A 25,483-nucleotide genomic window follows, 5' to 3' on the forward strand; every position below is an offset into this window, starting at 1 on the left:
GGAACTCCTATAAATTAGGTCAGCAGCTCCACAGTTATCTGATTTTCCTCTAACACTAAATCTCCTAATTGCTACTATACCCCAAATCAAAGCCAAATAAATGTGGATTGATTTTAAAAGAAGGAGAGGGAAGAGAGGCAGAAGGGGGTATGGGAGAAGAGGTGGAGGAAGGGGAGAAAGATGAGGGGGAGGAGGGGAGAGAAGATGAGGAGGGAGGAAGAAGAGGAGGAAAAGGAGGAGGAGGAGTGGGAGGAGATGAGTGGGGGGAGGAGGAGATAAGTGGGGGGAGGAGGAGTGAGTGGGGGGGAGGAGGAGGAGATGAGTGGGGGGGGGAGGAGGGAGGAGGAGATGAGTGGGGGAGGAGGAGATAAGTGGAGGGAGGAGGAGGAGAAGGAGATGAGTGGGGGGAGGAGGAGATAAGTGGGGGGAGGAGGAGGAGAAGGAGATGAGTGGGGGGAGGAGGAGATAAGTGCGGGGAGGAGCAGATGAGTGGGGGAGGAGGAGGAGGAGATGAGTGGCAGGAGGAGGAGGGGGAGGAGATGAGGGGGAGGAGGAGGGGGAGGAGATGAGTGGGGGAGGAGGAGATGAGTGGGGGGAGGGGGAAGGAGATGAGTGGGGGGAGGAGGAGGAAGAGGGTTTTGCACTGGAATAGGACACAGCTTCAAACAGAAATGGGTACAAAATGAGACTGGAGACAGAAATAGCACGCCTCTCAAGCATGAATTCTATTCTGCCCAATCTAAAAAGAGATTTTTCTGCCATGCAAACCTCCCCTTCTGCGCCTGCTTCACGGAGATGTAAGGCATAACTGACTTCATCGACTGTGGAAACCTAACCCGCCGTAGAATGAAGTACATTCGGAACTCTGTCGGGTTAATCTCGACAGAAATCTGGCAACAAGGTCAAATCTTGAAGCAAAACAAAACAGCCAAGCGGGAATTTGCAGCCTGGCCATGCCTCACGTGGCACGGCGCGGGCAGGCCCTGTGAGGTGCTCCAAGGGGCGGGCAGGCAGGGGCACTTTACTTCTAGTTAACATTTAACATCCTGGGGACCCCCAGTGCCCCCCACAGAGCCTGACACAGGAGATGCTCCACAAACCTCTCACCTGTTCCCATCTCTGAGTTTACAAACACAGTCAGTGACTGTCAAATTTAACCACTTTCGTTAACATCAGGATTCGCCAGCTAATCTCAATACTGGCCACATTTCAGACTTTCTCAACAACATGGTTTTCATATTTATTCATGCTGGCAGTATTATTAGTAATGAACTTCACAGATGATACGGGCATTCTGGGTATTTATATGTGGCTGGCACCTTACCTAAGCCTTCATACCTGGACCATTAGATCAGTTTTGACCAAACTGTAACATATGCTGTATGTCTTGTGTTTTCTCTCACTTACTGTGTTCAGAATTATGTATTTGTAGGTTTCCTTGTTTTGTGTGTCTTCACCCCCTTAAAAATACTGATGTCTGTGAAAACCAGAATCATTTGTATTTTGTTCACCACACAGTTCCCCATGTATAGTATATAACATGGCACTAATATAATGCATTGCACATGGTAGGTACCTAACAAACATTTACTGAATGAATGAATGAATGGTGCTGGGTTAAATGTCTCTTGGTGCCTGACCCCAAGCAGGCAGCCCTTTGTGAATTGGCTGGTCACGCCGACGTGTGTTGGGACCCCAGATCCAACATCCAGGGTGGCTGCAGGTCCTCTGTTTGCACAGCTGGGACCAAGGAGGGCTTGGTCATGGGAGTGATCTCAGGTTGGGGGCCTGGAGGATGGGCCCACCGTGGAGCTTGCTTGACCACTGCCCCAATCAGGACCCAGCTGGGGAAGGGTATCTCCGATTCCAGCAGGACTACCTGCACCCCTGGCAGCCAGCACCAGTGTGTGCTCCACACGCTAAGAGCAGCAGGAGAGCCTGGTGGCAGACAGGAGAGCGTATTCACCCCCTCCACCCAGGCGCGACCCCCACGGTCAGGGAGACATGCACTGTGTGAAAGTGGGCCACACATAATAATGGCGGAACTACACCTCTCTTCTGAACGATCTGTCCTTTAATGCAGAGTCACAGCAGGTGTAGGGCAAAGAGGGGCCAGAGCAGGCCTCCAGGGAGACATTGGTGAAAGCACTCCACCCTCAGTACGTGTTCTGGACTCTGGGCCCAGCCCCAGTCCTCCGGGCAGCCTTCCTATGAAATGAGCTCTCCCAGGGCTTCCCAGAAACCATCTGCTACCCCCACCCCGCCGCTCCATCAACCTTGGCCACACGTGCCCCCTAACCAGTCCTGTCCCCACCTCCAAGCCTCTGAACTATTGCTTCCTTCCCAGGTCCCTCTTCCCTCCCGCCGGAGCATGGCCGCTCCTTGTTATTTAGATCTCGGTTCAAATACTGCCCCGCAAGAGAAGCTTTCCCTGACCACCTACTGATCTGGACCCCAAATGATTCTGATCTTGACTTTGCTTGTTTGTTTCTTGTTAGCTTCAAGAACTGAGATCAGGCCACCTTTCACTTACTCTTTTAGCCCAAACCCCAGCACAAGGCAGCATGTAGAAGGTGCTCAATAAATACTGATACTTTTATGAACGAATGAGAGACTGACTGAGTGAATGCACGTGCTCAGTTCAACAGCAAGAACCAGCCCAGCTTCCCGGGGTCCCTTCGATGCCAGGCCTGTCCAGCAATGAGACTAATCCCAAGATCCGTGGATGATGAGGCAGAAGCCCTTGAGAAGAGTCTCCCTATCTCGGGAGGGGCTCTGGGTCTAGGCCTGGTTAAGTTTTTCTTCTTATTGAGCACTGACTATACAGCAAGCAGACCTGCAGGCCTTTGTTTAATTCACAGCCTCCCTCCGCGTAGTCACCATGGTGATTCCCATGTCAGAGATAAGGAGACACGCTTGAGGATGTTAAGCAACTTGTTCAAGGTCTCTTGGCTATGAAGTCACAGACCTCGCTCGGCCTGGCCCTGAGGACCCAGTGCTTTGATACCTCTCTCTCCTGCTTCCCTGCAAATCCCCACGTCAGTCTGCAAGTCCACGCCCCAGGGGGATGAGGCAGGAACAAGAACTCTCTGAATGAAGCCGTTCCTACTCCTTCACCCAACAAGCACCTGCCAGGCCTTTGCTCTGTGTGGGTCCCAAAGCCAAGGGCTGGGGACACAGAGCCACGAGGCTGAGCCCCACCCTCCTGCAGCTCAGGGACACCCATGTCGCAGTGAGTCACCCATCACAGTGGTCTTCTAGGAAGTTTTTTCTTAATCAAGGGTAATTAAAATTCCTCCAGTTTTTGAGGATTTCTTAAAATTCCTTCAGCAGGGTGGTGAGGGGGGTGGTGATAGTATGTGGAGTGAGTACTAATGTCTGAAATCAGGGGAGACCCTTGAGGTGGTGGGGGAAGCTTGGGCAGATAGCAAGCTGACTAGGTGGGCCGGCCTCCCAGGGCTTTCCCCACTTTGGAGCCATTTCCTCACCAAATTCTGACTGCCCCCCTCTCCAGCCCAGAGCTCTGTACCCTGGCGGAGGACCAGAGGGCAATGGCGTGGGGAAAACCGCCCTGCTCAGCATTTGGCAGAAGGTCCTGGAGTACAGACACCAGGACCTCTGCTGAGACACTGGAATTTTTTAATTTGAAGCCCAAAGTTTGTGCGCTCGCACTGTTTCTCTCTCTCTCTCTCTCCCCCTTTCATTCATTCATTCACTCCTGGCACACTGCACATTCTCCCCTCCTCCCACGGCAAAGCCCATTGTCATTCTCGTGGCATTTCAGCCCACTGCAGGCCTAAGGAGGCTCCCTCTTCCAGATTTTTCTGTCGAATCGCTGACAAGGACAAAGCCGTTAGGAGCGAGATTCGGTAACTAGTTTTTTAATTTTCATGGCCGGAGGTTGTCAGGACAGTGCAGAGAAAATTGCCAACGATTCGGAGAGTGGCCCACGGATCTGGGGCAGAGCAGGCGAGAACAAGGGAGCACTTCAGCTGGGGCGGGGGTGTTGGCAGCCACTCGGATGAGAAAGTTCTCTTCTTCCAAATTTCTTTGATTCAGATGCCATGCTAATTGAAAAAGATCGATTCAGCAATTTTTCACCCTTCCTCAATACAGTGTTTTAGAGGGCTGAGAAAGAAAAAAGAGAAGGGGTACTCCAGGGATCCTTCTGTAGGGTGGGATAAGGACCAGTTGACCATAGGTTGCTAGGAAATGGGGGTTATTCATTTGAGGGAGAGTCATCCTATTCCCAAAATTTACTTTGCATCCTTGGATTACAGCACAAACATAGCTCCAGATTAAGGCACACTGTCAGAGTGAAAAGATCTGCATCCCAACCCCAAGCTGAGCCACAGAGTGGCTGTGTGGCTGTGGGTTGGTGGCTCTCCCTCTCTGAACTATGAAAATGGAGGGGATTGAATAAAACAACTCCTAATATCCTTTCCCATCTCTGTGCTTCTCTGCCTTTACCAAGCCCATCAGGAATCTTTTCATTGCTTCCAGTCTGAGGTCTCTGGTCTCTTGAGTAGACTCTCAGATGGATCTGAATTGTAAGGACTGGCCTGGGACCTCCCAAGAGGTAAGTGATAGGACGGTGGCATCAGGACGAACAGTTTTCATTTAACCCTGTCACGCCAACCAAGATTCCCCAGCTGGATATAGTCGGGCAAGCTAACACAGAATAAAGTGATGAACTTGCACTGGGGTTTTGTTTTATGGTTCCCAGAACTCTCTCAAATACATTCTCTTTCAAATACATTCCTTACAACCACTCTATAAGTGATGTCCTATAATTAGCCCCATTTTACAGATAAGAAAAGTGAGGTTCACATGCCCAAAGGCTGACCAGGTCTGACCAGAGCCCCTGCCCAGCACCCTTTGGCTTGCTCTGGCCTAAGACAGACAAAGGTTGCTCCCAGAGAAGCAGCTCGTGCAGGGGAGAGAAGTCAGTTCATCTTGCCAGATCCTTCCTTCCAGCTCCTGGCTCCCGTGCCGCCCCACGCTGCCCTCTAAATTGGTTGCATCCATCCACGTCTCTTAGTCGGGGAAGCAACATAAATGAACTCGGTGATTTAAGTTGAATGTGAATTTATCGAAAGGATACTGAGCGGCTCACAGATGAGACAGGAAGGCTGGAGAACTAGGCGTAGGGAGTAGGCAAGAGAAAAGGGAGGCCACACAGCCAGAATCACAGCCCAAACTCTTGCAATGGAACCAGCTCAACAACGTCACCCACTGCAGCTGCTACAAATGCCGAGCCCATGGTACTGCTGCTGTAGCACTATCTTCTCTGGCCTTGGCCACATGCCTGCACCTGAGCTGCAAGGTGAGCTGGGAAAGTGGTACCTGGCATTTTCATCTATAGGAAGGCTCTGCCTCCCAACAAGTGTCAAGAGGGTAGAAGTTACCCCCAAAATAGGAAGGGCATTGAGATGTCAGGCAACCAAATAGATGGTAGGTGTGCACTGTTAGGTTAGGATGGGTAATGCTGTGATAACAAAAAAAAAATCCTAAATTTTTAAAATGCCAAAGATTTATTTCTTGTTCACGCTACAGATCCATCAGGGGTCAGCTGCGGGCTCTGCTCCCGGTCACAGGCTGATGGAGCACCCACCATCACTGGCCACTGTCACCTCAGCAGATGGAAAGAGAGATCTGGAGCAGCCATTGAAGGCTCTAGGCCAGAAGTGACATCACTTCTACTCATGGCTCATTGGTTGGAACTAGTCACATGGTCCTGCCTTGAGGCCGGCAGTTACAATCCTGCCTTGGGTCTAGAAAGCAGAGAGCTGAGACTATCCAGTGAACAGCATTAATGATGCCCACAGTCTGCTACATGGAGCCCGCCAACCAGAGCCTTCCTAGGGAGGGAGGAGAAGAAAAAGGCACTGTAATGGAGTCAGGAGACCCGAGTTTCATTCCAGGTTGAGCCACTGGGACCTGTACATTCCTCTAGCACCTCTAAGGGACAGAGGAAACCCCAACTTTGGAGTGTGATCACGGAAGTGGTCCCCTCAAATTGCACATGGCAGCAGCAGATGCTCAGAGCACAGCCCACCAATGAAGCACTGGAGGGGCCAGGAGTACCCAGAGCCAGGAGCCAAGGCAGCCTCCTGGAGCTCAGGCAGGCAGGCAGCCTCGTCCTCACTCATAGGCTCCTTAGCCATTGTACTGTCTCCCCAGAATGATGGGCACTTCTCAGTAGCCCTAGTATCCCTCTAGAAATAAAGTCTCTACGGGCAGCAGGAGCTGAGCTATTTGGTGTATCCACAGGCCTCTTGGGCCCATACTCTATTTCAGCTACAGAGAGGTGACTGGCCAGACTGAGTCCCAGGAAAACACAGGGAAGCAAAGCCCTATGAGTGAGGGTCTGCCTGTACCTATGAGGGGCCTCAAACACCCCGGGTCTGACTGGCCCCCAGCCATTCCTGAAGTTGCAATGTTGACACTTCTAAAGGAGTGAGAACAACTCTTGGTACCATTGTACACCATGACCAACAGACTAAACATTTAAGCTTCCTTCAATACCCAGTCCAGGGAAAAGTTCAGGTTAACTTCTGAGGTAAGTGGTCTTCATAGATACAGCCCAGAACACGAGTTTCCTCCCAATGTGCATTTGCCCCTTCTTCCTTAATAACATGAACACCAAATTTTAAACAGAGGTTGTAACACAAAGGTCCAGCAACACTTCCCAGCCTGCCCGCGGCTCCCTCGGGCCTGGAGACTTGGGCAGCCACCTTCGATCAGAGCTCTCAAGACGGCGGAGGAGCCTGGGAGCCTGACGGTCATGGAGCTGCCCTGTCAGCCTTCCTCCAGACTTTTACATGAGATAGACAAAATTCTTCTATTTTGTGGTTTACAATTATTAGCAGCTCAGAATTCCATGGCAGTCCCATAGTTAGGGCTTTGCGTTTTCACTGCCGAGGGTGCGAGTTCAATCCCTGGTCAGGGAACTAAGATCCCGCAAGCCGCGCGGCACAGACAAAAAAAATAAAGTAAGTAAATAAATAAATAAAACAATTACTAACAGCAAAATTCAACCGTGAAAAGCTATCATAGAGGCAGAAAAATAATTGTTAACACTGCTATCTTCAAAGGGGTGTGGAGCTTTTTAAGAGGATAACCTCATGTTTGGATGGCCTCCTCCATGGGCCTGGAGGTGCGAAAGTGGGCCTGGAGCTGAGTTTGGAAGAGAGGGCTTGAGAGGGCTGACTTGTGGTGCATCCCGTCAGGAGTATCTGGCATTTCACAGGCAAACCATGAGGGTGGGAGTGAAGAGTTAGGCGGAACCGGGGAGGGGAGAGAAGAGGTAATGAGTTGCACTGAGGCTGGTGCACCCGTGGGGAGAAATAGCTGACCATGAATCCCTCGGGACATGTAGAGTCCTCTAAGAACAAGACGGTTGAAAGTACAATTTGCAGTTTGTTTGTTTTTAATGTTGCTGAAATGTCAGTGTCTCCTCTGATACTCTCAGAACTTCAACCTGTGCCAAAGAATCAAGGTGCTGAGGTTCACATGAAAATCCATAAACTAAAATGAATACAGCAGAGGCAGGAGCTCCGAAGCAGAGATGACCACGGAGAAGTTGCAGGAATTGTGGAAGGGGTCCCGCCTGGCCTTCTGCAGGGCCTAGGAAGGCAATGGGGTGGGGCGGGGGGAGGTGATGAGGAAGGAGTGAGCAGTCTTAGCCAGATCTCAAGGGGCAGGGACGCTCTAGCCAACACCTACCACATGAGATGCCCCTTCTAGCTTCCTCATCCGTCTCCCTGCCCCCAGCTTCACCGGGTCCAGTCATACTCTGTGCTGTCCCAGAGAAATCTTTGTCAATTTTGCATCTGATACTGCCCCTGCCCTATTTAAAACCCACTGTCTCCACTCCAAGGTCACATTCAGCCTCTGAAATGGTAGCCTTTGAGGTCCCAGCTTATTTCATCAACCTCATCTCTTTCTGGTCCCCACTCCACCCCAAATACATGCTCTGCAACCCATGGGACTGGCAACGCTTTTCAGAATATATCCACGCTCTTCAAGACTCTGGGCCTTTGCTCAAGCTGTACCCTCTGCCTGGGACCCTGAACCTCTCTCCTCTCTACCTACTTATCCAGGATAGGTCCTTTAGTCGCAGCAGAAATGAATTCTGGCTGGTTTAATCAGTAAAGGTATGCGGTAAAGAATATGGGGTGGCTTCCAGAATCCCTGGGAGGGCCAGAGATCCAGGCTTGGAGACGACATGGACAGGAGCCACCGCCAAATCACACCATGGAGATGCCACTGTCCCAGTGCTGGCACAGAACAGCATCAGGTGCCTCTGATGTTGCCTGTGCAGGTGCCGGACGCCCTGCGGGACCCCGCCATGGCCCTTCTGGAGGCAGACACCACCTCCCCCAATTATGAAGCTTCCTTCTTCACATGCTACCTGCTGTGTTAAGCGCCAGATCGTCCTCTGATGGCTGAAGTCAAGACCACATGTTTGGGAAGCTGGGAAAGCAAGTCTCCGGGCTCCCAGGTAGAAGGGGGTCTCCCCAGCCTGCCAAGACTCATAAGGTGGGGAGGGCCCAAATGCAGGAACATGTTCCAAGGCACTTCTACAAAGAAAGGCGATGCCCACCACCCTCATTAGGACCCTGTCTGAATGCCACCTTCTGTGGGACGGCCCCAGAGCTGCCTCGATCAGTTACCGGCACTCCTCTGCACCCTTCGTACCTGCCTCCATTCTCAAGCACCACTATTGATGGCCTCCCTCTAGGTATAAACTCCCTTCTTTTTACAGACAAGAGATGCAAGAGCCAGAGGGGAGATGTCGCTGATATTTTCAAGGGAACCTTTAATCAAAGGTGATCACTTAGATAGAAGTAGCCACCTGGGAACAAGGGGGAGGGCTGAGGGTAGGAGCTGAGGCAGGGATGACTGAGAGATGCTGGAAAACCCACATGCCAGAAACAATCACCCTTTCAGACCTGTTGATGGGGGTCTGAATTTTCTACCCGAAGTGGCAACCGTTCCTAACTTTGGCCCATTGTCAGAACCTCCTAGGAAACTTATAATAAATGCAGATGGCCAAGACCCACCTCTAAGGATTGATTCTGCAGATCTGAGGGGAAGGCGGGGCATCCGTATTTTTAACGAGGCCCTCAGAGAATTCTGATGAACGCCAAAGTTGAAGAAAGACTGACTTCAGCTGTCTACAAAGGTACACAGAGTAAACTAGGTGGATTTATAGTAATTCCTAGACATGATCTGAAGGGATGGGGCCCAGGAGAAGGAAGTTAATTCAGTCATGCTTTTAGTTAATCATTTGTCAGTTAGTTTTTACATTCAGTCATTCCATAAATGATGGGTTTAGTGAAGGAATGGGGTCAGGGTTATATCAGTCAGGATGGGCTAGATTATGCTGCAGTAACAAACAACTCTACAACCTCAGTGGCGTAAAACAACCAAGGTTTATTTCTCACTCCTGCTGGTTCCTTAGGGGCCAACCAGGGCCCCTACTCCATGTCCCCTCACTCTGGGGCTCAGCATGATAGATCAGCCACTATCTCAAATTGCGCTGGTTATCATGGCAGATGAAAGGAGAATTCTTGGAGGGTCTCTTGTTGGTACTTTTTAAAAAATTTTTTATTGGAGTATAGTTGCTTTACAATGTTGTGCTAGTTTCTGCTGTACAGCAAAGTGAATCAGCTTCATGTTGGTACTTAAATGTCCTGGCCCAGAAGTGACACAACTCTCACTTCTGTTCACAGCTCACTGGCCAGAACCAGTTTGTAACTGGCCCCTAACTAACCCTTAGGGTGTTGGTTTAGGACTGCTGCATCTCGACGCCACAGCAGGAAGGGGCAATGCTTCTATCAGCAAGGCCAAGCTTTCCCAGATACCCTCAGCTTCTATCTCCTTGGCCAGAAATGGCACCTATGGTCACTCCTAGCAACAAAGGAATCTAGGGAAGTACACACTTCAACAGGGCACACCGAAGCCCCAGACAAAATTGGGTTCTGTTGATAAAGAAGGGGAATGGATACCGGATAGGCAACTAGAAGTAAATGATTCGATATGTGTGTCACTGGAGAATGAGAGACGGCATTGTAGGTGTGAAGACAAAGGCAGAGGACGGATCCAGACCACAGCAGCAGTAGCATGGAGGGCTCGACTGTGAACTTGGCTTCCCTGAGCCCACCAAGTTAGGGACTGGCTGAGTGGTTCTCCATGTCATCACAAGATTAAAACTAGCAAAGTAATTAAATATGCATTAATTCTGAATATATATTATTCAAGATTTCTGCCCACAACAGACTACAAATGAGTACATTAGGATGTTGTTTCAAGACCATATTAGTGCCTACCATGTGCCACCTTCTGCATATCTATTATCTCTACATTTCACGACAAACGGAGGCTCAGAAGATTGTCCTAGGTCACATAGACGATAGCAGAGGTGCTGGATCCAAACCCAAGCCAGATTCCAAACTTCCCATTCTTTTCTCTCCATTATATCAGGTTGCCTCTTCCACTCAGCGTTCTTTAGTAATGATAATTCAAAATGACAACGTGTTAAAAACACTGCAGCCTGAAATGTTATCTAAGATGCATGTTAGGTGGGAGAGGCAGTGGTAGTATCGATTGGTGCTGAGGACGCCTGCTTATCAAAGCCCTGTTTTCTGAGTGTGTATTTGGATCCAATCTGTCATTAGAGATGCTGGAAAACATCGCAAAGAAACAAACAAAAAGCAGCCAAGATCCTTTGATGCAGATGTAGCCAATACACTACAGACAGGCAATCTCGAGAAACGCTGGATGCTGTCAATTAAGAAATGAATACCTGTCCAGCCTAAGAATTAGTAAGGCTCTTTGGATGAAAACAAGGAAGCAAGGAGAAAAAGGGCCACACCATGAATATGAATAAGGACCCACAACCTGTCTACCCCAAGTGGATGTGGTGTCTAAATGCAGCCCTGGGCTCTGGAATGCTCTTGCTTATATAACCGGATCTTGGATTAGAAGGTTGGAAGGTTACCAAGGCAACACACAGACTGACTTCTAACCCTGGGGCCTGCTCCCAGCCCCAGGTTCCTAGTCCAGTTCAGTCACACATATGGAAAGCTCACTAGAACATCTAACCCCTCTGTATATATAGTCAATATATTGAGTATATTCTGCCATTTGGTGGAGGGAGGTATCAAAAATCTTGAATGGGGCTTCCCAGGTAGCGCAGTGGTTGAGAGTCCGCCTGCCGATGCAGGGGACACGGGTTCGTGCCCCGGTCCGGGAGGATCCCACATGCCGCGGAGCAGCTGGGCCCGTGAGCCGTGGCCACTGAGCCTGGGCGTCCGGAGCCTGTGCTCCGCCACGGGAGAGGCCACGACAGCGAGAGGCCCGCGTACCGCATTTAAAAAAAAAAAAAAAAATATTGAATGGCCTGATCCTACACTTAGAAGAGCAAATTCCCCATTTACTCATTCATTACTTTCTTCTTCCATCCATCTATCATATATTTACAAAGAGCCCGTATGTACCAGACACTGTTCTAGGTGCTGGGCACACAGTGATAAACGAAACAGACAATTCATTCCTTCATGGAATTTAGAAGTTAGCAGAGGAGACAGTGGTTAATCAAATAACTTCCCAACACAAATGTGAATTTGTGGCTGTAATATGTTATCAACATTTGCTGAGGACCAGGAATTATTATGCTAAGTGGATTGCTAAAATGGAACTGAGGCTCGGAGAGGTGATGCAACTTTCCCAAAGTCACACCACCCCAAAGTGATGGAGCTGGGCTTCCAATTCAGTGCCCCTGATGCAAAAAGCCCACGCACTTGGCTGCTTTTTCACATCTCCCTTGGCAAACTGTGTATCTCATTTCTAGTTTCTGCCCTTTCTCCTTTGAGATCTGGGTTTGGCCTGCAGTCTTTGACATAAAATATTCCAACACCTAATATGTACAATTCACTGGGCTCAGGAAACTTGTTACAGACAAATTTTAACAATGAGAGGCAACAATTATTTTTTCCTAAAGGATATCTGAAAATGAGATCACCACCTGGGCCAAAATTAAAACAGTGTTCTGCATAGAAATTTCTAAAGGTCCTGTATTATTAATACAGCAATGGCGCTCCCTGGTGACAATTATTGTGTATTACATGCTCCCTGACTTGGGGGAGGAATACATTTTGGATGTAGTGGAAGCTTCCTACTGCAAATTTGGACGAACAACAAGCCTCCCCTAGTCTTGATTTCCTTCACTCCTCGTTCCCCCGACCCCACCACACCCAATTTATATCAAAATTCCAGAGGCAAGGTCACAGGTATAGGGTGCAGCCTCTTTTCACAGTTGAGAGTTCTAGCAACTAGGACACAAGGTCCCCATGAGACTGACAAAGGGTTAAACCATTTGCTGCCAATCTCCAGGATCACTGACCCATTTGGTCATGATGGATTAATCCATCATCTCCTACTTTCTTTTCTGAAAGTAGCGGCTACAAATGACACCCTCCTCCACCCACCTCCCCCGCTCCACACACACACACACACACACACACACACACACTCTCTCTCTCTCTCTCTCTCTCTCTCTCTCTGACTCTACCCCATGATTATAGGAAACAGACAAAAATTTACACATCTACTTTGAGCTAGGCATTGAGCTATGGGCTGGGAACACAGTGATGAAGGGCAAGTTGTGGTTCCAGCTCTAAAGCTTACACTGTAGCAGGGGAAACAGGTGGCCAACTAGCCTATAAATTATTCACTTTTGATTATAATAATTGGTACAAGAAAGAGGTTCTGAGAGTTTATACCAGTGAGACAAGACCAGATTAAGTCAGAGGGTCAGAAAAGTTACCCTGGAGAAAGAGAGTAAGGGGTGCTGTGCCAAAATGAAGAGGCTGGTCAAAGTCAGGGAGCTTGGAGGAGAATGGACATGAGGCCCAGGTGGTCTGAATAGGGCCTCTCCTGGGGCTAAAGGTGGGTGATGAGTGTGGGACAACGAGGAAGAATAGTCATTAGGTAATCTCCAGGATGGTGAAGTATTAAGAGAGAATGTTGGTCATTAACTTAACCTTTGAGGAAGATTTAGCTTGAGTTAAAGGATGAGTATAAACTAACATCCCGATTTTCATTTTAAGGGTTAAACTCTGTTAAATAGGAAATGGTGGGGTGGAGAGCATCCCAGATCTCTGTCTATTATGCCTCTTCCCAGAAGGCAAGGATATTGAAGAATTTATTATTTACAACCCCTCCACTGCTTATGGAAGATGAGGAAATAACAATAGCAGGCAGAATTGCCAGGGGCTGTGGGCAGGAGTTCAGTCAATAATGGACAAAAGGCTGAATGGAAGAGAGGACAGTGGTGGCAGTTCCAACAGTAAACTGGGGCTACAAAAAAATCAAGAAAAAAGCCTTACCTTTGATGCCAGCTAGCTCTCAGAATGTAGAACACCTTAGGTTAAACATTGCCAAGATTTGGATTCAGGAAACCTTTGTTCAAACCCTCCTCTTCCACCTCTAGCTACGTGATCAGGGTAACAAACTTTCTGTGCCTCCATTTCTGCCTCTGTAAAATAGCGATGACAAGATCTGCATTTTAGATTGTGAAGTAGTGTATGTGAAGTACTTAGCATCATGCCTGTAATATTCCAATTACTCAATATTCGTTTATTATTACTGACAATATTTAATATCTGGAAGGAAATACATAAAATAGAGAATCAGGGAAATTTTTTTACAGCAGTTTTCCATTATTTTTCAATTTTCTAAAATAAGTATGCATTTCTATTAAAATCAGAAGGGGAAATACACCCACAATTTCTGAATAAAAGAAATTTGACTAGTCCACTGCTTCCCACATTTCCTGTATCGTATTGTTCAAGAAAGGCGCGGGAATGCATGTTAAAAGCACAGATTCCTAGGCCCCGACCCAGAAATATTGAATCAGAATCTCTAAGGGACAAACCTGTGAATCTATACTTTCAATCAGCCTAGAAGACGATTCTTATAATCAGGCACTTTGAGGACGCGCTGATTTAAAGAGAGAGGGCAGTAACGGAGAGAGGAAGGCCAGCCCAGGCTGCAGCAATCACGAGGGCCTAAGCCTACAAGTCCCATACTGCCCCGCAAACTGGAGACGAGAGTCCGGAGCCTGCCGGGAGATGTAGTTTTCGTCGGCCAGACCTCTGCCTATAAGAAAGCCGGAGATGACTGCCGGAAAACCTCCTGCCCCACAATGCAGAGGTCGGCGGTGTCGTCACCCGGAGAGCGCCATGGATGGGGTGGGCGGTTTCTGCCGCCTCTACCGCCACCTCTGCTGCCTCAGAAGCTGCCGTTGCCGCCGTGCTCGCCGCCACCCTTTCCTCCTCCCCCGCCGCCGCCTCCTCCTTCTCCGGCCCCTCGGCCACCTCTACACGACCCAGGCCCTCTGTCCTTGAGAGGAATCCGTATTCAGTCTCCTTCGCGGGCCCGGGGCGCAGCCATGGCGGACGGCGGGGGCGGAGGGGGCACCGGCGCGGTGGGCGGCGGCGGCGCCGGCCAAGCCTCGGCGGGGGCGACGACAGGCGCGACGGGAGCCGGTGGGAGCGGCGGCCCCATCAACCCGGCCTCACTGCCTCCCGGCGACCCGCAGCTCATCGCGCTCATCGTGGAGCAGCTCAAGAGCCGGGGGCTGTTTGACAGCTTCCGCCGGGACTGCCTGGCCGACGTGGACACCAAGGTAGATTAGGCCGCCTGGGCTCAGGCGGGCCGGGCTGGGCATGAGGCTGCCAGGGTTGCATTTCGCATTTCCAAAGGAGAGAGAAAAACAAAAGACACCTTAAAAATCTCAGCAGCGAGGAGACCGCTTAGGGCAGTATAGGAAGCTTTCTGAGGGTTGCCCACGTGGGTTCGGCTCCCAGCCCCGTCACTATTCTGTGCGACCTTAGCCCAGTCGCATCTCTCAACTTGGGGATCCAACACCGGTTTCACAGCCTGCCTATCTCCTGTCTTTTCCAAGATGGGACTCCTTTAAAGCCCTCAGTAACAAATCTCAGTATGTTAAAAACAGTGGAGGAAACCAGGTAAGTAAGCGTGAATGGTTTGAATGCACTATCATCAGCCTATAATAATTATTCCTTTTCTCTAGCTTAGTGATTTGCAGACTTGCATGCACAGTTAATTAAGGTACATTGTTGTAGAACCAGCACCCTATTTTGTTCTCCATCATTGACTGAAAGGGATTTGGTGCCTATCTTAGATCCTAATGCCATAGGTCAACCAAGTCAACAGATAGTACAATGCTGTTTCACTTTACCTACTTGCCAAGGTTCATTTGTATTCAGTGAAGTCACGTGTGTTAAGTGTCAGACAAACAGCAGTTGCTGGAATGTTCGTTTACTCTCTTTTCAGAAGCTTCTCCAACAAGACTTAGGAGGCTCTGTTCCTGAATGGGCTGCTAGAGGGAAGTGATTTCTCCCCTCTGAGCCTGTCATGGAAATCTTTTGCGTACCTCACAGCAAGATTGTGAGCTTAAAACTAGGCCTTAAAAATAGGGAAAGACCTTGTCCATGTACCCATTAAACATTTATTGATGGGGCTTGTGGATACAGGAACGAGCAAGTCACTACCCAGTCCTCAAAGATTGTATTCTAGGGTAGAAAACTGAAACGTAGACCAGATAGTATAAATAGTAAGTGGTGTATGCTGTTATTCTCCAAGATTAAAAACTCAAGGAGAAGTGCTATCCTTGAAATGGGGTGTTTAATTTTCCTTATTTAAGGTTCCCAGGTACATATTGACAGAGCTTTCACCTTTTCCAGTACTGGGTGTTTTCAACTTCCCATTGCAAGTTCTCCACTCATGTTTCATTTGTCTCACTGGGTTTTGTGTGGCTTAATCAATGTAGTATACATTTCTTTAAATCGGTATTGAGAATCTGTTGGGGGAGAGGGAATTGGAGCCTTCACCACTTAACATCTCCTTAGATGTTCTTTCTGGTAGTCACCTGGTTGTCTTAATTTTTTTTTTTTTTTTTGTGGTACGCGGGCCTCTCACTGTTGTGGTCTCTCCCGTTGCGGAGCACAGGCTCCGGATGCGCAGGCTCAGCAGCCACGGCTCATGGACCCAGCCGCTCCGTGGCATGTGGGATCTTCCCGGACCGGGGCACAAACCCGCGTCCCCTGCATCGGCAGGCGACTCTCAACTACTGCGCCACCAGGGAAGCCCTGTCTTAATTCTTGAAGATAGTGTGTTTTAGACACATCCTTTATTGCTTTGGTCCCATGGTTCTCAAAGTGTGGCCCCTAGATCATCAGCATCACCTGACAACTTGTCAGATTTACTGTTAGGCTCCACCCCAGACTACAAACATAAAAAGTGTACTGATGGTGTTTGTAATTTACTTTGCAGTGCATCCAAAATATAAACAAACAGAACAAACTGATAGGTGAAGAAGAGACGGAGATAGTGATAGTAAGTATAATAAAATGTCAGTGGCAGGCACATTAGGTCCTTTCACTTCATGAACTGAAGGGATTATTCTGTATTGTCAGGGTCTCTTAAGGTTTGGTGGTGACATTAGCTGTCCTTTGTCCTTTTCCCTGTGAACCGTTTCTATCTAAAACTGGGTGAGTTATTTTGAATCGTAGAAGGTATAGTATCAGGATTAATGGTTAAAAGGTACAAATCTACTTCTAACTCCTGTAAGCCAAGGGCAGACTCTGTTGGCTCATGGGCTCTAAGGAAAGCTAGAATGGATAAACTGCCAGAAGGGTAGGGATGCATTTGGAACCAGGGATGCTCCACTAGGGCTGTCTTTCATGCCTCTTCGTAACTCTCTTAACTGTCACTGCAGAGCAGAGCCATCCATTTGGTTACTAGTATTTATTGGTTACATCTTACAGCTTCTTCCTCTAGAAACAGCTCCAGTTCAAAAAATCCCAGGAAGTGTCTGCATCGTCTCAGCATGGGGAGGCACCCACCCCTGTAGCCAGGAGAACGTGGCACCCACTGCCCTCCCCACAGTAGTGGGTAATGAAGAGGGGAAGATGGTTACCAGGAAACAGGAGTTGCTAGGCAGACGGTACAGGGGTATCTGAATTTTAGTCCTCACCCGTCTCCCTGCCGTACTCTCTCCAGGTTTGGTGGAGAGTCTTTATGCCTGTGAGTCATGGCCTTTGGGAAGAGCCCATTCATGGAGTTGAGGCCAATCGATTCCTTTGTCAGTTTCATTGACCTGACTGTTAGCAAACTTTTGTCACAGTAACACTACATGATAAACCAAATCTCAGTGACTTACAACAAGCATTTGTTCTCATGCTGATGGGGCTACAAGTCAGCTAAAGTTCCTCTGATCTAGACAGGCTCGGTGCTCAGCTGTAGGTGGCCTGGGCTTGGGTCCAAGCTGTGGGTTGGGGTAGGTCTGCTGCACATGTGCTCATCCGAGGTCCCAGGCCAAATGGACAGGGGCTGCAAAGGACTACCCTCATCAAAGGTCACCAGAGTACAAGAGCCAAGCCAGGTGGCACAGCCACATTTAGGACCTCTTGTCACTAACACTCTGTTGGCCAGAGCAGATCACACTGCTAAACGCAGTGTCACTGGGGTAGGGAAGTATTCTCTGCCCACAGTGGGAGGAGAGAGGAATGAAGTGTGAACAGCAATGCACACTGCTACACCTGGTTTGGAGAAGAACAACTAGTGGTGCCAGAAGGTCTTGGAGGCTTAGAACATGCATTCCTTATGTTCACATGGATTCCTTGTGTTCATCAAGTTCCTTTCTGACTTTGTTCTGACCCTAGTTGGGTCTAGAACATTTGAGACCAACAAGTGCCTCTCAGGCTCCTTTTGGGACTTAAGTTTTGCTTCCCTTCAGCCTTTCCCAGTGTTCCGTAGGCGTTGACTTCAGTCTGCATTCATGAGTCATGCTGAGGGTTGGGTGGGCCTTCATTTTATGCGGAGAACTTTCCCGAGGCCTTGCTTGTGGCCAAGAAGACCCTGTGAGGTAAGCAGGGCAGTAATACTTGTTTTACAGACGGAAATAACTGAGACTCAGGTTGGCTGACCTGTCGAAAGTCAGAGAGCTAGTAAGCAATGGAGCTGGACTAGAACCCATTTCCTTTGATTTGGAAATGGCCTGGGTCTAACCTTGGCTTTGCCACATTTTAGCCTTGTAGGCAAGTTGTTTACTTTTTCTAAGCCTGTATCCTCTAACATGAGAGCAGGAGAGAGCCAACAGGACCTCCCTCGTAGAGTTATTTGAAAAGTAAGTGGGGTAATAAAGCATCTAGCATTGTAGCAGGCACACATGTTGGTCATTAATCCATGCTCTGCCATGCTGCGTGATGATCTTCATGGACACGATGGGAGTGTATTTAAGGACCTGAAATTCTGCATTTCTATGAAAAGCAGTGTTCTGAATGACTAATTTCCAAAACTTTGGTGCGTGTAACTTCTGACCTTGCCCCTTCTTTTTAATATTTTAGCCAGCTTACCAAAACCTGAGGCAGAAAGTGGATAATTTTGTGTCAACACATCTGGACAAGCAGGAGTGGAATCCTACGATGAACAAAAACCAATTGCGAAATGGTCTGAGGCAGAGTGTGGTTCAGTAAGTAAGCAGAATTGAGAACGTAAAGGCAGTTATCACAAGCGTGACTCGCAAGAAGGCCAATGCAAGGCACTATTTGGTCAAGGTGCATGGTACTTTCCAGCAAATGTGACATACAAGTTACAGCTGACCCCGCCCCTATTAAAATTAAGGTTCAAGTAAGCAAAGAATTCAATTGAAATTCTTGCTACCCACATAGGCCTCCCATGCACACCTCTACCAGGAAAGATATTCCAAATTGTAAGACATATTTCACACTCTTTGAAGTTTTCAGTGTAATGTGAACATACGCTGGAGTTCATACCGATATATCAATGTTTGGGTCTTGGGCAAGAGCAGCTGGATCTTCTCACAAGTCAGTGTGGGTTATACAAATTTTCTGAATCCACACGGCCCCTCTAAAGTGTAATGGCAGCTTTCAGGAAGGCATGGAGTCTTATTAAGGTATATTCTTCACAGCAGCAAACTGAACCTTAGTTAATGAGGTGCTACTGATCGCTCATCCAAGTGACTTCTCAGTGTCACTGGCACAAAAGTGGTGGTGGCTCATGAAATCCAGTGTCCTAAGATAAGCTTTTTCTAATCCATTCAGAATCCTTTTTTTGCTCTTCATATCAGCACTTATGTTCAGGTTTTCTTGATCCACTGTCTCTCCTGGAATATCTAAAAGCTTGTGAAGCCTTCCCCTTTAAAAACAGAAGTATCAGGGAATTGTGCCGAGTCAAAAAAACCCAGTATCAAAAAGGTAGTGGTGCACGATTCCATTTCTGTAACATGCGTGAACTAACATATAATTATAGGGATGGAGAATAGATTAGTGATTGCTAGGGCTTAGGGTCAGGGTCGGGGGGTGAGTGTGGCTAGAAAGGAGTAGCATGAAGGGGGTGGGGTACAGGTGAGTATCTTAATTGTGGTGGTGGTTACATGAAGGTCCTCATGATAAAGTTGTGCAGAGCTACCCACGCCGACGCACATGAGTGCAACTGTAACTGAGATGTAACCGAGGTCAGGAGAGTACCCGTGCTGGTTTTCTGGGTTTTTGCGCCCACACCCTTTGTTTTTGGAGGTTTAATTGACATACAGCATATTTATTGGTTTCAGGTATAATTAGTTTCAAACATAAAGATTCAATATTTGTATATATTTTGAAATGATCACCACAGTAAGTCTAGTTAACATCCATCACCACGTATAGTTACAGAATTTTTCCTTTTTCCTGTGTTCCTGGCTTTGATGTTGTACTGCAGTCGTGTACAGTACAAGCATTCGGGGTGGCTGGGTAAAGGAGTGCGTGGACCTCCCTATGTAATTCCTTGCAACTTTCTATGGATATATAATTTCAAAATAAGTTTTGTAAAATAGAAAAGGATGCTTATTAACAAGCTGGCACTTGCAGTATGGCTGTATGGCTGATGAAATCTGAATCTTTAAACGAAACTAAAATTTACAAAAACTCTCAGAGTTAGGGAAGAAGCATGATACCAAAAGATGCCCAGTGCCTTGTCATTCTGGATTTATCACCCATTGCCTTTCTGTTTCTCTAGGGAGCAGACTGTGGCACAGGGATCCTTCAGAGAGAAGGGGACGATAGCTTCCACTTACTGAGCAACTATTTCATGTCTGGCACTGGTCCCTATATGTGTTATCGCTAATCCTTACAAAAAACATATTTGACAGCTGCAGTAACAAATCAGATGAAACTTTTTTTTTAACCCTGCCTTTTAAGGGTTAAAAGCATATTAAGAAACTAAATCTAAGCACCAAATATTTGAAAGGGTGCCATTAATGGTATGAAAACTGTCAACGTTACTGTTAATTTTTAATACACAATGATGTCATTCTTGAAGTATGCATGTGGTGCTTCTCTTTATATACCTTTAATATGAAATGTAACACAGAAAGGTGCTTAGAACAGAGATGCAGTCTAACAAGTAATTAGAACATCCCTGTAGTCACCACCCAGGTTGAGAAATAGAACTTACCAGCACCCTCCAAAACACCCCGGCCCTGCCTCCCTCCTTTCTTGATATACCTTCCTCCTCTCAGAAGGTTACCATACTTCTGAGTTGGATGGTCATTCTTTCCTTGCTTTTTTTTCATAGTTTTACCACCTATGTAAATATTTCCTCCTTTTTGATTTGAGCTAGAATGTATTTAACCTGAAAACATGAATTTGGATGTAGTACTGAGACACTTCTATGTGATTCTTGCTAACATTTTGAATTTGAGGCAAATTCTAATGAAGTTTTAAAGTGAAGATTTGCTACTTAACCCTGTAGATGAAACACTGCAGCCCTCAGCATTGGCTGGCTGGCCTGGCTCTTCAGGCCCAGAACCTGTATCCCAGTTCTGCAGCGTGGAGGGCTTAACAGGAAATCAGACTCTACTGTTGAACCTAATTATGACTGATAAGTCTTTTAACTGCATATTTGTTCATTTCATCTTCCGTTTTAGGCTCCTGACAAGATCCTGTTTTCTCCGAACACTTTTAAAATCTCCAAGAAAGGGAGCTACACTCTTGGTACTTTGTTTTCCTTGGTCAGGCTTTCACCTCCAGTAAAGACCCCTGTGAATCTGACCTGGGAAGCGGGGTGGTGTAGGTGGACAGCCGTTGGCTTGTGCCTAAGGAGAGGTGGCTTTGCTTCCCCACTGACCCATGGCCTGCTGCTGGCCTCTCTGTGTTCCACGGTGCTCATCTCTAAGGGCACACATTGTCTATTGGGGTCTGCCCCAAAGTGCCCCTGTACTCTAATGGTGGTCTGTTTACATCTAGGCTTTCTGTTGATAAGCTGTCAGTTCCCACTGGATCTAGGAAGCACTTTATTCACTACTCAGCCTAACCAGTTCAAGGCCTGTTTCTCATCTCACTTATCACTGTGTGTCTTCACCCAGTTGTCTCCTTGGCTGTACCCTGACACACCATTTGCCCCATTACTGCAGGACCTATTTTTACCCAAGCAAAAGCTTGAATGGGCTAAGAACTCAAGTCTAAAGGAAAGTAAGTAAAACCTGTCCACCATGCTTGTGATGGTATTTGACTGTTTTAATCCTTCGAGGAGAACAATTCAGTTTGACCCTGCATGGACTATTTTCCAAACCCTTCAAATGAGATTTGTTTCCTGTGACCATAATCTTCCTCACTACCCACCCCTGGTGTTTGAATATAGACATCTTGACTAATTTTTGCTCTATTTCAGAAAGGATTAGGGATGTATTTTAGCCCCTTAGGAACTGAGAACCAGTCTGTTTCTTGTCTGTTTACTTGTTTGCTTCCAAGTTACCTAGTATGTGTCATAGGTAACAACCACAGCCGAAGGCCTTGTTGAATTGCTGGTGATGCTGTAAACATTCCCAGCCCTGACTGATTTGTGTTATATAAGATTTAGGGCTTACTAGCCAGGTTGCTGCTGGAGGCTGCTTCTCCTGCTTTGACTTGTGAGAGGATAGATATTGAAGGAAATGGAGTCAAGTGGGAGGCTTACTGGCTTTGACAGACTGAGGTTTTCAACTCTCCCCGTGCCGTCGGTTCTCTCCTACCATATTGTTACTTGCTCTTTGTCTTTGGGACAGTTTTGTTTGGTTCTCTTGTACAAGGTTGAGGTGGGAGTGGATGAGATTGTGTATTAGGAATAATGATAGCTGCTGGTCACGAATTGCCCTCTAGATATATCGTGGCTTGAACCCTATGTGGTAGGTGGACCGCCCTGTGAAAGAACTCCCTCAAGGGGCTCTACTTTGCACCAGGTGGACATTTATTGGGCTCTCTCATGACATTTGGAGGCTAAATAATGGAATGATCTATTTGTCTTCTCAAGGTCAGGGATGTTGGAAGCTGGAGTGGACAGAATTATTTCCCAGGTGGTGGATCCCAAACTAAACCACATCTTCAGGCCACAGATAGAACGAGCAATTCATGAGTTCCTGGCAGCCCAGAAAAAAGAAGCTGTGCCAGCACCCCCTCCAGAGCCTGAAAGCCAGGACCCTCCAGCCCCATCCCAGGATGCTTCCTAAGGTCCAGTATCCCGTCTTTTTTTTTTGCGATACGTGGGCCTCTCACTGCTGTGGCCTCTCCCGTTGCGGAGCACAGGCTCCAGACGCGCAGGCTCAGCGGCCATGGCTCACGGGCCTAGCTGCACCACGGCATGTGGGATCTTCCCAGACCGGGGCACGAACCCGTGTCCCCTGCATCGGCAGGCGGACTCTCAACCACTGCGCCACCAGGGAAGCCCCAGTATCCCGTCTTTTGTCCAGGAACATTCACCTCTGGCTTATAGATATAGAAAATGGATAGAAAAGGGGTAAGCCATTACTGAGGGTCATGTTTCTTGTCTATTCAGAAAAGTATTTACTGCAAATGGACTTCATTTTGTTATGAGTCATTTTTTACTGAGAACTAATTAGTAATGTTTTCCTGTGTCTGTGAGTATGATTTTCTGTGCCAGCAGAGCTAAACGTTTAAGCTGTGAATAGATGTTTCATTAGAAACCATCTGGGATGATTGGTATGCACAAGGCAAATTCACATGAAAGTCTTGTTGTTCTGAAATTGTTTAAATGAGTCTCTCCCCTGGACATGAGTTAACTTGGGTTTACAGTTTTTATGTAAAATCAAGCAACGCATTCTAAAGTGGCATCCTAAATGGGGCTCAGAGTCTGCTTTAAGCCCTGCTGGATTTCCTTGTATTTAGTAAGGATTTCAATTCACCACTGTCAGTTACCGTGGGATTCTTCTGTTATGAGCACTCCTTTTCTTTTTTTTTTTACATTTGAAATTTAATTTTAAAAATCAGCTCTAGATACACAAAACAATGCTTTTTGCAGAGCTTGGGAGACATTAGTAAACATAAGCAGCGATCACCAAGTAAGCAGTGGCGGACTCAGCTCAGCCATTGTTGGTAACCATCAGGGTGTGCCTCATCCCCTCATGCTACTTCGGTGTTCTCTTTGCAAGATTCTTTAAGATGGCTGTTACTTTTGATAAATAAAATAAGCATCAGTGAGTGAACAAAGTGAGAACATCAGGCTCACATGGGGCACTCGAGAGAAATTGTCCCTTTGTACCTGTCTATATTAGGAGAAGACCTCAATTCCATTATGGAGAGGAAAACATTCATTTCAAGTCTGTCTTTCTAGTTTAATTCCTTTGGGGATATAAAATTAAACATAACACAAAACTAACATTTTGATATGATTATCTTTTCTTTTTAGAATATGCCTGACACGTTTTGGAAGCTCCATTGAATTAATGGTGAAGAACTGGATTCAGTTACATAAGAGTACAACTTCAGAGTGAAGACAGGCCAAGGTCATCACTGATTTCACAATTCAACGTTGACTGTGGGGCGGTGTCCAGATAAAGTAGGGAGCAAATGGGCCAGTAGGAGAGTTGACCATGTGGGCCCCACGTCGTGCTGCCGTCTGGCCAGCCTGTCCAAGGGGTGACACCCACTAGACACTACAGATACATTAAGAAACACTACATCAACTTGGGGTTGTCCTGAAACAAACCTCTGTACTTGAACTTAGAGACTGTGTATGAATTTTAGGGTTTGTGCTTGGGGATAAGCAACAGCTACAATGAAGGCACATAACCAGTCCCTAAGATGCAATTTCAAAGAATGACAGTAAAGGTTAGCCAGGAGTAGGTATTTGACAATGCTTATTTGATACTGTTTCTCAGAGTTTCAAATAAGAGTGTACAGGCCGTTAGCATCAAATAGCTTTAAGGTTGTGGTGACCCTCTTGTCCATGACTCTTTAGCTTCCGTTTCCTTTCCCCTGTAAGAGGTGTCAAAACATGGGACCCTAGAATGCATGAGGAAATGTAGAATTAGGTATAAGGAAAAACATTTGCAGGCTCTCTGTCCAGAGCTGCTTCCTATCCTGCAAGGGCTAGTGAGTCTTGGGTGTGTTTATTTTATTCTCATGTTTGTGTTTTTTAGAAGGTGAATAATTAATAAGTGGCTTAAGTTTTGTAATTAAATCATTTGATACTCTGAAGCTTCGGCTAATTCTTAGACCCCAGGTGCGCAGTGTAACCTTTGTCCTCGGCCTGCATGCCATTCCTGTGCACAACACGACTTAATGGCAGTGAAGGACTGGTAGACATGCCTTGGAACTACCGTCGTCCTGCAGCTAGTGGGTGTAGCTGGAAGTGAGCAAGACGTTCCTCTCTTCCCCAGACTATCCCTGATGCCAGTCTTTAGTTGAGCGTACTGTGCTCTGTCAGTGTTTCCCAAACTTGTTTGCGGAAGTGTCACCTGGGGATTTTAAGAAAAAAATGCATATTCTGATTCAGAAGTTCTGGGAGGACCCGAGAGTGTTTCTGACAGGTTCCAGGTGATGACTCGGCATATTGCATCCCAAGCCTTGGATGATGTCAAAAATTACTTCAAACTAAGTGTCTTTCGTTCTTAGTTGAGTCTACTCCTGGATATTGTTACTCAGACTTTAACCTGTTTAGACTTCCACCTTTACCATCAATACCTGTAAGTTAGGACTGCACTTCCGTATTTAGCAAGATGTTTGGGCAACATGTGCCCTTACTTTAAAGCAAGTTGACCACGTGTTTAGGGCAGGCGGCAGTTACCTCTGAAGTGTGTTCTGCTTCCCGCTGAAACAGGTTGGTGTCCTTTTCAGTTTAGGATTCAACTACCAAGTCCTCAGTACCCAGAGAAGGGCCCCTCTAGTCCTCTTCACTCCACTAATAGGTAAACATGGAATGACCAGTCTTACCAGTCCTGTGCTCTGCAAGGAAGCTTCTCAGACTAGTATCCCCTCTTCAATACCATGAACCTCCTTCCCTGGGAGGCCTCTGCCACCGGACGGAGGCCTCAGCAGAGCCCCTTTCTGTCAACCCGGCCAAAATCCTGCCCATCCAACACTGACCTCAACCCAGTGACAGGGCAGAATAGAGC

At 47.3% G+C, this 25,483-nt stretch overlaps 1 protein-coding gene and 1 long non-coding RNA gene across 16 annotated transcripts in view; one reads left to right on the plus strand and one right to left on the minus strand.

Moving 5' to 3' along the window:
* The window catches only part of LOC137222095 (uncharacterized), a 192,913-nt gene extending 178,809 nt beyond the window's left edge, over positions 1–14,104 (minus strand). For 8 of the 10 annotated variants that reach the window (XR_010942324.1, XR_010942316.1, XR_010942320.1 and 5 more), the window contains exons 1-2: positions 13,946–14,104; positions 13,398–13,546 (exon numbers count right to left, since the gene is read on the minus strand). This is a non-coding gene — a long non-coding RNA (uncharacterized lncRNA). Of the gene's footprint in view, positions 1–3,865; positions 4,129–13,397; positions 13,547–13,945 lie in introns of those variants that run through there. The other 2 variants (XR_010942315.1, XR_010942317.1) reach the window with 2 other exon arrangements.
* Positions 14,105–14,196: 92 nt separating this feature from the next.
* On the plus strand, positions 14,197–24,566 carry BOD1 (biorientation of chromosomes in cell division 1). 6 transcript variants are annotated; one of them, XM_067732824.1, is made up of 5 exons: positions 14,199–14,698; positions 16,369–16,431; positions 18,444–18,568; positions 21,023–21,089; positions 22,384–22,523. In XM_067732824.1, exons 1-5 carry the CDS (start codon positions 14,216–14,218, stop codon positions 22,483–22,485), a joined length of 840 nt encoding a protein of 279 aa, XP_067588925.1. In that variant the 5' UTR covers positions 14,199–14,215; the 3' UTR covers positions 22,486–22,523. The 6 variants fall into 6 exon arrangements, with proteins under 6 accessions (XP_067588929.1, XP_067588925.1, XP_067588930.1 ...); XM_067732823.1 differs by lacking the exon at positions 21,023–21,089 and adding an exon at positions 23,776–24,566 and having other exon boundaries at positions 14,220–14,698; positions 22,384–22,580; XM_067732826.1 differs by lacking the exons at positions 21,023–21,089; positions 22,384–22,523 and adding an exon at positions 23,776–24,566 and having other exon boundaries at positions 14,207–14,698.
* Positions 24,567–25,483: the final 917 nt, after the last annotated feature.

The sequence above is a fragment of the Pseudorca crassidens genome, chromosome 3 (genome assembly GCF_039906515.1).
Source record: "Pseudorca crassidens isolate mPseCra1 chromosome 3, mPseCra1.hap1, whole genome shotgun sequence".
NCBI classification, from domain to species: Eukaryota; Metazoa; Chordata; class Mammalia; order Artiodactyla; family Delphinidae; genus Pseudorca; species Pseudorca crassidens.

Coding starts and splice junctions, on each gene's coding strand:
- BOD1 (XM_067732824.1), top strand. CDS start 14,216: ATGCAGAGGTCGGCGGTGTCGTCACCCGGAGAGCGCCATGGATGGGGT. Junction 14,699..16,368: donor TGGCCGACGTGGACACCAAG/GTAGATTAGGCC, acceptor TTTACTTTGCAG/TGCATCCAAAATATAAACAA. Junction 18,569..21,022: donor CTGAGGCAGAGTGTGGTTCA/GTAAGTAAGCAG, acceptor CTTCCGTTTTAG/GCTCCTGACAAGATCCTGTT.